Here is a 12,500-nt window from a genome sequence, read left to right on the forward strand (position 1 = left end):
GACGTTCAGATTACTACTTCGGATGCTCTAACATAGAGACACGTGGGAGCGAAGCCATTAAACTGGGTTCTAGGCGAGTGTGTTGTTGGTTTTAAATGGCCTTTCTGTTGATAAAAAAATTCAGCGAATTACTTTGTTTAAAACAGTATACAGTTATAGTTGCCATGTAATTCTTTTGTGGATGGCTTTTTAAAGTCTTCTCGGACAACAACTGAACGTTGTAAGCACTTTCTCATAACCCTTGTTCAAAAATCCTTTTTGACATTCGCCAACAGCAGAGAACATCCTGGCCCCAGTTGTTCAAACGATGGATAGCGCTATCTGCCGGATAAATCACTATCCAGTGGATAAATAATAATAATAATAATAATAATAATAATAATAATAATAATAATAATAATAATACTTTAATAGGATCTTCCATCATGGTTTTTCAGATACTATTTACAAAAATGTTTGATAAAATGACTGATATAAAATAAAATGACTGTTATTAAAATTATGATGAATTTTATAATAATGGTATAAAAGTCCCTAAGATATGCTGGAGTCCTTAAGCAACGAGTTCAACAATTGGCTTTTCAAAGTCTTTTTGAAGCTACGAAGGGTTGTGTTTTCTCTGACATAAGCGTTCAGGTTGTTCCCAATTTTTGCGCCCCTATAAGCAAAGGTACGTTGACCTGCTGCTGTTCTAAAGAGTGGTATTTGTAAAGTGTTTGCGTGCCGTGTGTTACGGGTGTGGATTTTTGAACGCTTTTTGAATTTGCTAGTGAGATATTGCGGAGCTATACCATTTATGCATTTGAATGCTAAGATCGAGTCTCTATATTGTAATTATTCTCAAACAGGGAGCCAGTTCAGATGACGTAGCAATGGTGTCACATGGTCGGATTTCTTTGAGTTCGTGATGATCTTGCATGCAAAGTTTTGAATCGACTGTATTTTGTTATCATAGCGAAACCAATTGCGCTGTCCAATGGATAGTGATTTATTCGGTGGATGGTGTTATCTACCTTTTGAACAACTGGGGACTGGTCTGCAGTGCGGCGCCACAGTAATTGGCCACAGCTGATGTCGCGATCCTCCCTCCAGGGTGAAGGTAATAACTCAAGCAAAAATTCAATTTATTAGAGGAACCCCTTAAGGATACGCAAGGTTACGTCAGTGGTGCGCTGTTGTCCTCGAAGAAAGAACTTGCTGTACTTGAGTAGGTGGGTCAGGTCCTCGATTCCTTCCGAGGTGGACTGGAGCAACTTGAGCTGAACGCCGTACCGCACCGTTAGTTTAGTACCCAGGCTCTCTATTTCTGAAAGCTCCACGTTCTTCAGGCTACTTTCGCTTGCTGTAGAAAAAAAAGCAAGGTTAGCTCGGGTCGTTAGTATTCGCCCGTAGGTGAGACAAAGAGGTTCCATGAACTTGCTTCACGAATAAAAATGATTGTGTGCTTGATTTATTTCAAAGAAAGAATATGCTTTTTTCACTTTGATCAAAGAGGTAAAGATATGTTAAAAAGCGTGTGCATTTGAGAGATCCGAACAGCGTAATGAGTTTGCAATTGCCATGAACTCTTAGTGAATTTTGATTCAGACAACTGAATGGTGGATACAAGGGAGTAGCTACGGGGAGCCGGGGGGGGGGGGGGGTCCTGGGGTGCCCGTGACCCCCCCTTTGTAATTTTTTTTAAGCAAACAACCTACAATATTGGTGAGTACCCTCTGTTTGACACATTGTGACCCCCCTTTGAAAAATCCTGGCTACCCCCTGTCCGATACTGAATGATGCACAATCAAGAGTGCATTGGTTGTATAGAAGAGTCGGTCTGAGCTTTGACATCGTAATTCTTAATTTTTTATCAGAGAAGAAAAGAAACCACCCTGCGAGCAGAGCCTCCTTTTGTCTTTTTCTTTACTGGGGAGGAGAAAAGTAGGCTCTGCTCGAATCGCGTCAACTCTTTAAAGCTGCCGCAGCCCGAACTTCTGGACTAGTCAATCTTGTTTTCTCTCGTCAAACCGGTTTTTCCAGTGCGAGCGTCCGTTTAGTGACAAAACCGATGGTTATAATTGAGCCCGCTGTACCATGAAAAACCATGATGGCGGCGAGATCTGGCATATTAGGCTTGGGTTCGAGACTGTATCCTGGCAACATGCAGCGCATATTCAATAAAGATGTTACTCGATTCATCCAGAGCCTTTCTCGAGAACGCCAAAATCGAGCAAGCAAAAGAAAGGCTCTGCTTGCAGGGTGAAAAGAAACAATTCTTACCTGAAAAGTCGATGAGAGGGAAAATGGCTTCGTCTGGAATGTTTGTCAATGCTGTGCATAACTTCTCCAGTAACAACTTCAACACTGTAAAAGTAAAAGTTTTAGGTTGGTTGGGTCTTTTGTTTCGTTTCCTCAGAAACGAAACGTATCTATTTTGACTTCAGGGTGAACTCTTTACACAGTGAGGTAGAGTGGCCAATCAAAACAGAGTTTGCAATTGAAAATCTCAACATTTGTGAGATGCAAAAACAAACTTGTGAACACGTGAACCTGAAGTATAGCAAAAAATAATGCTGACAAACACAAAAGCAATGGAAATAGGTTATAAATATAAAGCTTTGACTATCTGGATGATTTTGGATTAGATTGGAGCGATATATTGTTGAAAATGCCAAAGTTATCTCTCTTCGTGTTAATGAGTAATGAAAACAATCTTCGCACTGGCGAGTCGTCGTAATAAATTGGGTTAATCACGAACCAGTTATTGTAAAGCTAGCATCTGTCGAGGTTAACACGTAACAAAAGAATAGAAGGTTCACGGAAAACGGAATCTGTTATGCAGTGGCCCGGGCATAAGGTAAAATAGCTATTAGTAGACTTTCTGCTTCAATCTAATGCGCAAATAAACAAGTATCTGTCCTTATTTTTAATAGTTTATATTCGTTGACAGGCTTCTCACCGTTGAGAGAGTTTGAGTCCATATTTCTATCTTTATTTCTCGAGAGTTTCAATAGACGAGGCGAAATAAATGACAGACCGATTGACAGTATTTTATATCTTTTTTTGAAATAGTTTCTTCTTCGTGTTCTATTGGAAAAAAACTGTTTTCGGTTGGTTTGGTTGATCAACTTCTTCAACCGGCATCAAAGTAAGCTGAAACGGTTGAAGGAGCATGGGTAGCGACCGCTATCGTTTACGCGGGCTCCAGCCATGTTGTTTTCCTTCGACTTGTCAACGCGGAGAAGTCTGGTAATGACTGTCCCCATTAGTTACTGCGTTTCAACCGAAGACGGTTGGAAAAGCGCTGTATTGGGAAACCTCAACCACTTCAACCTAAACCGGTTGCGGTTGAGTGAAACGGTTGATCCCAGCAGAACATGACCTTGGTAAGGTGATACTTTCTCCTTCGCGAGCCCATCTATACACACACCTTTTCCCATTGCCTTGGTTTTACCACATCTAAGGGTCTCACAAAATGTCTTGCGGCAGTCTTGAAGCCATTGAGAGCTGCAAAAAGAAAACAGCATCGTTAGAGGGTGTTCATTTGAGTTTCTAACTCAATGTTTTGGCCAATCACAATAGACAAGACAAAGGTAAGCAAATACATGCATGGAACCGGCGCTCTCAAAACCATGAGCCGAGGCGGCAAAACGCTCAGTCTCGCCATGAAATAGAGGCTACAACTGATGAACTCAGTAATGGCACAACACAGCACCGTTACTACCTATCAAGTTTATTATCTGTCCAAATGAACTCAAAGTATGGTCTCAGATCGAACAATCAATTTCTACTTTCCAAACCCAACTTTAAAACGCTGGCTACAATTGGTGATCGGGCATTCATTGCTGCCGCACCTAAACTGTGGAATACATTACCATTGACTATAAGGAACATTGATAATTTTAATTTATTCAAGAACAAACTCAAAACTTTTCTTTTTAGACAAGCTTTTAATGATTTTAAATGCTTAGATTAGATTTTACTATTTTGATATTAGTTCTTACTCCTCTAGTATTTTTTGGTTCAACTACCATTTTATAAGCGGACAGACACAAAAATTTATAATTTATGCGATATTAACGCGATATTGCTCGCGTCAGATTGAAGTTTCTCGCATTTTTGTCTCGCGTTCTTCCTTAATTTTGACCCCTCTGCCTTTTTGTTATTGTAAAAAACAAATTGATGTCAGTTTTTCATGCGTCTGTCCTGTTATTGACAATGAATTTCGTCATAGCATTGTCAAAGTAGTCTGCGGATCCACTCGGCACTCGGCATGTTATGACGAAATTCATGATCAATAACAAGACAGACGCATGAAAAACTGACATCAATTTGTTAAATCGACGACATCAACAACAGACAAACAACACGTTGATCGAAATGCACCAATCACTGTTTAGTCTTCACGGTCAATTACATCTAGGCTCAACTGACAGTCGACCAATAACATCACCAATAAGTTGACCAATGACATACATCTACGACCGGAGTTTTTATAGTATCTACTAACGTTACACAAATTCCGCTCAGGTTGTCGAAATGTCAGTCAATGTCATCTCAAACAGACCTTCTCAGGACTACACTCACCCGGACGATCGTACTTTACTTAATTATCAAATGGGATTGTTGTGAGAAAAGAAACGACTCGCCTGTCAGCCGACACGGGATCACTGCCCTCCAAGAACTCAAGAAGAGGATCACCTGAAAAAGAAAGGGAACCTTTTCTCGAGGAACAACTTACGAAACAAAGAAAGAAAAACAAACACTTGCCAGTACCTTCTTCGAAAGCTGTCATCTTACAGATCTTCTCAACGGGGAGATAAACCTTCGGAGGAGGATAGGACGAAAACAAAGGCCAAGGGTAAGGGATATCCACATCCTACAAAGAAACAAAAGAAAAATGAATTAATACCAATAAATAATTCGTAAAAGATCCAAAAGATCAAGTGCTATGGCATGTAGCAAGGGACAGACGATGCCTGTAGAAAGCGCCGATCAAATTTCGCTTGAAGAAAATATTAACACGATACACTAGCACGAATTAAATGCAACGTTTAATAAGTAAGGCAGATATAATGGCAAACGTATTAGAACTGAACGATATTCATCTCTTTTTAAGACAATGCACAAGTTTCAGACCCTCGAAAATTCTGCATTCGGAGATAGGTATGTGACGTCACGTGGCTTAACTGTTAACTAACGTTGGTGGAAAAAAAAGTTTGGATTTTAAAGACGTCTTCTTGTTTCGTTACCTCCGTTAAGGCTCTACCGGGTAAAATTCTTTCCGATGGACCCCCAATGAGGTACGTCTTCACCAAGATTTGGTTTCTTTCCACAGAGCACATGTCGATGATGTAGTCTTTCCTGAGATTGAAAGACAAATAGCTTCACATAAAATGCAAAAGAGAAAGATAGCATCCGACGTTTCGGAGTAGTCATGACTCCATCACCAAGGAAACTATGTACAGGATGCAAATTACAGTATTCAATAGCGACGTTTGTGCGAAAGTAAACATAACAAAAGGTTGAAAAACTGATTACACAAATACTTTTTCATGCATCGAGTCAGATTGCAAGTTTAGATTTGGCTTCAGCTGCCTCATAGAGAGCATCTCGTGCATGTAGCAGTCAAATTGGTTTTTAAAGACTTAACTGATTAGAGTGTAATGTGAGGTGCTAGTTTTCTACCCCATATAAACCATGTGAGCATTAGCCCTACTAATGGAATGGGCCCACAAAAGGAAAACTCTGACCAGGGTGGGAATTGAACCCACGATCTACGTCGAAACGATCCTACAAGGCTAACGAGTAATTTTACAGTTGAAGCTGTGTGGCACCAGCTTAAACTTAATGGCTGGAATTGTCTTCGAAGCTCCCGGATTCCCCTATACCACGCCTCGTAAATAGCCAATTACTAGTAGTTGCCTCCTACCAACTGCCAATTTAATTGGGCCGCAACAGTCCACGTCGTGTTTCATTTGAATTGTTCCTTGTTAAAGTTCCTGCTACCAAGCTGGATCGCCAATTACACTTACAGTTTGCACAAAGAAATTCATTTTTTTACGACACAAATAAAAACTGCAGCCAATAAGTGACAAACTCACCCATTTTCCAATCTGTTGTCCGATTGGGATTCGAGCATTAGCTCTTGAAAGTGGTACCGACATTCCAGAAAAAGAAAAGAGTCCAAACAAGAACACAAGACGTTTAACACCCTGAAAAAGATACATCAATGAAAGAATTTGAGCTTCGTTCACAGGAGTAAGTTTTACTTGGAAAAGCAAAAGCTTGTTCAAGTACATAACTCCTCACACACCCTGTGGTAAATATTTGGAAAGGTTTCCTAGCATCCGAAGACTGTTTTTGTTTGTCTCTTTGCTCTCTTACTGTAAGTCCTTTTTTGCCTCCCACGAAATACGTTTTCTATCTTTCTTGGCTTTCCTGTCCACACGGGGAAATAGGCTATTTGTAATATGAAATTCGGCAGATAAAGTTGTTTTTTTCGCGTGGATAAAGTTTTAAACTCATTGGTAGAACTATCGATGGGCAACCACATCTGAACATCTTTTGTTCCCTGAAGCTCACCTAACGTAACTTAACTTTGCAATATTTGGAAACATAAAATTAAAGAGATTTGGCATCGCGTTTGCCTGAAAAGGTCAACGACAGGTTACTGATTGTCCGCACAAAAGCGTGAAAAGAAGAGACAAGAAGAGGAAAGAAATTGCTCGATATCTATAGATCGGTGAAGAAAGACGCCCAGTTGTTAGGACGCTTGCCTTGAGATCCGGAGATCCCGGGTTCAAGACCCTCTCCGCCCACTCGTTGAATTTGATCCTGGTAGTGGCTGGTTCGTATTCCCAGCTGCACTTGTAAATAGCCAACTGGTTTGCATCCGGCCAGTTGGGATTTTTAACAGTTGCTGTTGTTGTTGTTCTGTTCTGTCGTTTCCTTAATGTTTCATTGGCCCTTAAAAGCCCCATCGGCTAGCCGATTCACGTTTCAAGTAAAATGGAGCGAAGCTTCGTGTGACCCACGGCAACTCGTAATGGAATGGACTCTGTTAACCTCGAGTACTTAGTAAACAAAAAAACTAAAACAAAAGCTAGAAGTCTTTCCAAACATTGTTTGTAGAAAAAGAAACTATATAAAATGAAATACCTAACCTGTCAAATTTTGCGGGTCAACAGAGAGTCAACGCAAGTTCATGAAGAAAATTGCGGTAAGGAGTCAGTTATATACGAACGATCTATTACCAAGAAACCCAAATTTTCCTTCTTTGACTTACCGGAAAACGGTTTTGGGGTTCTTTTTTTCCACAAACAACTTTGTTAAGTGGTAGAAAAACGAGAAGAAAATTTCTGGTATACTGCAAACGCGAAAACGCCTTCTTTCACGAAGAAACGGAAAGCGGTAGCAGGCAAACGCGAAAAACGGCGGGAAAATCATGGTCACATGCTCGTTCCTGCCGTTCGCGTTTCACGTCAATGTGATGCTAGATGTCTCTATTAGAGCGGTTTCCAATTGAGTGTCGTAAAACCAAAACCAAAGTAATTACTTTGGCCAATCAAGAAGGACGGAGACAAGCCAGTAAACCAATCAAAACTCGAAGTAATTACACGTAGCCAACACAAAGAGCGGGAAAATGTGCACGCGCGAGCCACGATTGGTTTTGGTTTCACTTCTGATTGGTTGAAAATGTGGCGCGAGAACTTTGAATCAATCACTGAGTGAAGTAATCGTAAACCAAAGCAATTCGCTAATTACTTTCGACACTCAATTGAAAACCACTTTATATACTTGCTACCTTACCTAAGACCAAAGTGATGCGACTGTTCGAAATTGAAGAGTGAATGTATCTTTTCTTCTGAGTCAATCATTATAAAACGATCAACAAAATCCTGTTGGAAAAAAAAGAAACCTTTTCAACCGGAAATTGCATGGACAAAATGGTGTACAAAAGTGACAGTGAGGCAGTCACCATGAGCAGAAAAGTATCCCAGGATATTCAAGACAAGTAAGGAAATGAACGTTTAATTTTTGAGAACGATGATATGAAGATGACGATAACGACAATGATGACAAAGGGGTTATTGACGTCTCAGTCTTCTTTATCCTCGCAAAATAGATGTACTAACTTTGACGACTGCAAACAAAATGTTGGCATTTGCAAATGCACCAGATTACCCTGAAAAACTTCCCCGAGGAAGAGTCGCCGAGAAACGAGAAACGCAAACTACTTATGATACCGCGGTTGGAAATCATATCCGAGTCACAATCATGAACAATTCTTGCAAAAGAAAAGTAAGAAAAGAAAACGTTCAAAAGAGAACCAGGGTTAACGACAACTGTGTCAACAAATAAAATTTTGGATACTAGAAAATCCAGGAGCTTTCTAGCTCAGTTGGAAGCCAGCTCCTAAAAAGAGATTGCTTCCTTGGCAGAAAGCTCTTGAACGACCAAGCACTGAGCACTAGCAGGGCAGAAACACTGGAAATCCGTGAAAAGTAGGAGCTACAGCTCGATCCGAGTTGATGGCAAAAAATGCACAGTTTTATCTCACAACACGTGCACGTGCATGTCACTGAGCTAGGGAGGGGGGAAACTCCCAATCATGGTAAATTTGGCCCCATAACACTACAATAAATACCCCCCCTCCGCTCCCCAACCTTGAGCAGGTGGAACCATGATACATGCGCAAGTAAGACTCTCTCTAAACCACTGACAACTTACAGTTGGCGCTGCGTTATTAAACAATGCTCGGAAGAAATTGCTAACTATTAGCACCCACGACCGAAAACCCTCAAAAATTAAATTGTCTGTCCTTAAAGCTCATATTAAAGCTCACTCTTTCGTTAATTTGCATACGTTTTGGATTCACTTGCATAACGAATCATTGCATTTTCAGACACGCGACCACTTCGACAGCAAGACTAACTCAAGATGGGAGTGGTTAAAAGCCGTAGCAGAGGGGTTGGGAGTTGTTAAACTTGCTCACCATAATACAGACAGGTGGACAGTATGCTTCTCTACTTGTGATGGTCTCTTCTATCTCAGAACCGGAAGTAGACGGACGATAGGCATCAGCTAGGACTTCATATACTGCTGGAAACGCTGATAGTACGCTTAACAGATTGTTAAGAGACTGAAATAACAAGTTGAATAATATAAACTATTAAATTCACAACCTCGGATAATGCATTTCGCGTGCTCTGATTGGTTCACTCAATCTCGGTTATCAGCTCATATACCTTAGTTTGACCTTATATGGTAAATGATTGCGCTTATCGTTGCTAAACTAAAAATTTTTACGCCAGAAAGTGAAATTTCTTTTGCTTGTTGGATATGAGACTGGTTATCGCCAACTCAGCGCTACGCACCTCGTTGGCTATTTAACATCTCATATCCAACGCGCGCTCATGGAATAATTGTTAAATATACGAAATTTTAATATATTTGAAGTGAGGAAACTCAGCGAAATACCGAAGAGTTGGGTATCATCGCAGTTAAGCAGAAACTGAAGAAAAAAAATACAGGCTGGAACGGGGCTCGAAACAATGGGCGTTGGCCAACCAAAGGCAGCGGACAAAGGATGATCTTGCGACGACGATACAGATCTCACTGCTTTTCGTATTCAAATAATGAGGTTCTAATGCTAACTGGTAGGTTTGTAGTAAGAGGGCAACTCCAGGCTCGCTTGGAAACAGGATATACAGGAGAAAAATTGTCTTCGATCCGCACATGAACCAAAAGAGAAAAGCCGACAGATGTCAAAGAGACAACCATTTTATTCAGGGATGGCACTAGGATTTTTCAATCTGGGTCCTAGGACCCGCATGTTCGGCCAAATTGGGGTCCCAAGCATTTTTTGGGGGTCCCAAAATCTTGGTGACTCTCTGTGAGAAAAAGAGTATGTTTTAGATTATGAGAAAAAGAGAGTAACCAACTTGGAATTAATATTGACGCATATGCATATGCATAGGACCGGCCGACAAAGGCTTTTTCTAGAGCCGTTACATTCATTCCTGGACAAGAATTCTGTTAATGAAAGCACCCTTCCCAAGGGTTTACGCATCACTGGTTTCCTCCCTTAGGAGCAACAAACAGTGACGTCTTTTGCTATATATTTGCATTCAGTGACATGCAGAGTACATTCCTCTGAAGAAGACCGCAGAAGGCGGTCGAAAATTTAGTTTTAACCTTTTTAGATGTTTTAAACCCCCTTCTTAGAACTTTAATTATGAGCACAGATCGCTCCAACAGTTTTACAAACAACAGAATATACTGACAAATCAAAGCAAGTTGTGTGAGTTATTTAAGTCAGTGCCTTGCGTCCTGGGACGCATTAAAATTTCGATGATGCATTTTTTGGATTTATTTGCGTAAAAATGCACGATTTCTGCGTTAACGCGATCCCTGTTATTATTACCTTATTGTAAGTTCTACTGTCAATGCTGTCCACGTGTTTTATTCTCGGACGGGCGGGTTTTCTATCCTGGCCGCCCTCAAACACAGTCCAGATGTCATGTACCAAACGCTTAAGAAACCCTGTTACGATAACAAGAAATGTTGTGAAAAAACGCAGTAACATCTGCTCTCGATTGTTAAATAGAATAGGACCTGAAAATAAAAGTGTTAAGTAGGAACAGAGCATGGGTAAGAAAGACAATTAGCCTTCTGTGGTTCGTTCTCCTTTTTTCTTTCCTTTTTTTCCACTCTCGTTGCACCGTTCTCCGCTTGTCTCACAACGAAGGGCTGGTGAACACATACAACGAAAGCAGAAACGTGAAACGTGAAACGTGAAACGTGAAATAACAATTCTATTGAACGAGAAATGTGAAAAAGGCGATTCCATTTTCCGTATAGCGTAATCAAAATCCCCCTTCCCACCTTTATAACCCTCTTTTTAGGGAAATACGTATTCCTCACCTTTCTTTTCAAGAGCAACCATACCAGGAGCAGTAGCAGCAATCTGCGTAACCATCACTCCATAACCAAACTTTTCACACTTGCTGACCTTCACAAGAAATCAGGTAAATGACATTATTTCGTTGTAACGAAAAAATAAATGCAAAATAAAGTTTCCGAGTCTGCGAAATGGTGGCAACTAATTCTTTTAACTCAGTATAAGAAGGCAACCCAGATCTCTAGGGAAAAGCGCCTTTGGACCGGTTGTGGTGAAGGACTAGTTCCAAGTAAACTTTAGCCTCTTTCTCACAACGAGGCCAAGTGCAAATTAAATTTCTGCCCTTCTTTTCTCAAATCTGCTATGTACATCACGTGCAACGTTTACCTGTAGCTTCTTGTTGTATCTTTCATTCATGTAAGCTACACACTCATTCATTTTCCCCGTTTGTTGTAGCAGAAGAAGTCCTTTAGGTGTGCCGGCAAAATTCAGCAAGTTATCCACCAGCGAGCTTTCCCAGACCAAGCTGCATCGATCAAAATCAAATTGGAGATCCGTTAACAAGGACTCCTAGCCTACCCCAATTACACTGCATAATTCCATTTTGAGTGAAATGTTTCAAATTTCATTTTGTGGTAGATAATTAAATTTAGTCTAAGGGTAGTTTTTATTTGAAGAAATGGTATTTGGAGTGATTACTCACTGAACCAAACCACATGTCAAGTCATTGTTTCTTTGCGTAATTCTAGTACAAAACCGTTCGTTGACTCACAGACAACAGCAAATGACACAAGCATTTATCTGCTGGAAGCATCTCACCGTCAGAAAGTTCTTGAGATTAAACTGTTGAAAACCGTGGTTTTAAGCTGGACTTCCACTAAATAACAAAAGCAGCCATCATCAATGCGATTGTTTCACTCGCCTCAAAGTTACATTCAGGATCACGCGGTTACCTTTTTTAGGAGCATATTGTGATTGGTCGATTTTTCCATGAGATACATTCTAATGTACCTTCATTAGCTGGAGTTACGTGAACGGCGACAAATCCAGGGCAGTCTTCTTTATGCTTTATGCCAATTTTGCTAATGGTGCAAAGTTAAATCTTTGTCCGTTTGCTCCCACAAGGGACTGGAACGAACCATGTTTTACTAGGAAATTACTGTTTGCAAAATAGTCTATTAAATGCACGCAGAAGCTCATGACCTTGAAACGTTTAACTCTAGCTCAAAGCAGGGGGTTTTTTGAGTTTTTTTTTTTTAATTTGGATGTAACGTAGCTCGTGCATTTTCCCGCGCGTGCAGATTCGATCTTATTTTTGTCCATACTTGGGCATAAAATTAGTGCCCTAAAATCCCCAGCTTGGGGCGTGCATCTGAAAGACCTTATTCGCCCGTGTCACACGGCGGCCATATTGTCCACGCAAAGCCTCACACCCATGGTTTCCACTGCCAGGCTTGGCGTGGTAAAACAAAGCTCTTTTGGTCTCCCGGGACAATATGGCCGCCGTGTGACAAGGGCGAATTGGAGTTGAGCCTGCAGGCACATTTTCTTTTAATAAAAACTACATGCAAAAGAGGCTTAAGTGTCAATTCGATACAAAGTGATCCCTTAG

The 12,500-nt window shown here is 40.7% G+C and overlaps 1 protein-coding gene across 1 annotated transcript in view; it reads right to left on the reverse strand.

The window, feature by feature from the left end:
- The window catches only part of LOC137991235 (protein broad-minded-like), a 44,053-nt gene that overhangs the window by 8,384 nt on the left and 23,169 nt on the right, over positions 1 to 12,500 (reverse strand). The window contains exons 20-31 of the mRNA XM_068836349.1: positions 11,276 to 11,414; positions 10,912 to 10,999; positions 10,412 to 10,530; positions 8,981 to 9,127; positions 7,795 to 7,883; positions 6,087 to 6,197; positions 5,235 to 5,346; positions 4,759 to 4,861; positions 4,632 to 4,683; positions 3,413 to 3,489; positions 2,263 to 2,346; positions 1,151 to 1,342 (exon numbers count right to left, since the gene is read on the reverse strand). Coding sequence (XP_068692450.1) covers positions 1,151 to 1,342; positions 2,263 to 2,346; positions 3,413 to 3,489; positions 4,632 to 4,683; positions 4,759 to 4,861; positions 5,235 to 5,346; positions 6,087 to 6,197; positions 7,795 to 7,883; positions 8,981 to 9,127; positions 10,412 to 10,530; positions 10,912 to 10,999; positions 11,276 to 11,414 — 1,313 coding nt within the window. The remainder of the gene's footprint in view (positions 1 to 1,150; positions 1,343 to 2,262; positions 2,347 to 3,412; positions 3,490 to 4,631; positions 4,684 to 4,758; positions 4,862 to 5,234; positions 5,347 to 6,086; positions 6,198 to 7,794; positions 7,884 to 8,980; positions 9,128 to 10,411; positions 10,531 to 10,911; positions 11,000 to 11,275; positions 11,415 to 12,500) is intronic.

Source organism: Montipora foliosa, chromosome 1, assembly GCF_036669935.1.
Source record: "Montipora foliosa isolate CH-2021 chromosome 1, ASM3666993v2, whole genome shotgun sequence".
In the NCBI taxonomy this organism is placed as follows: Eukaryota; Metazoa; Cnidaria; class Anthozoa; order Scleractinia; family Acroporidae; genus Montipora; species Montipora foliosa.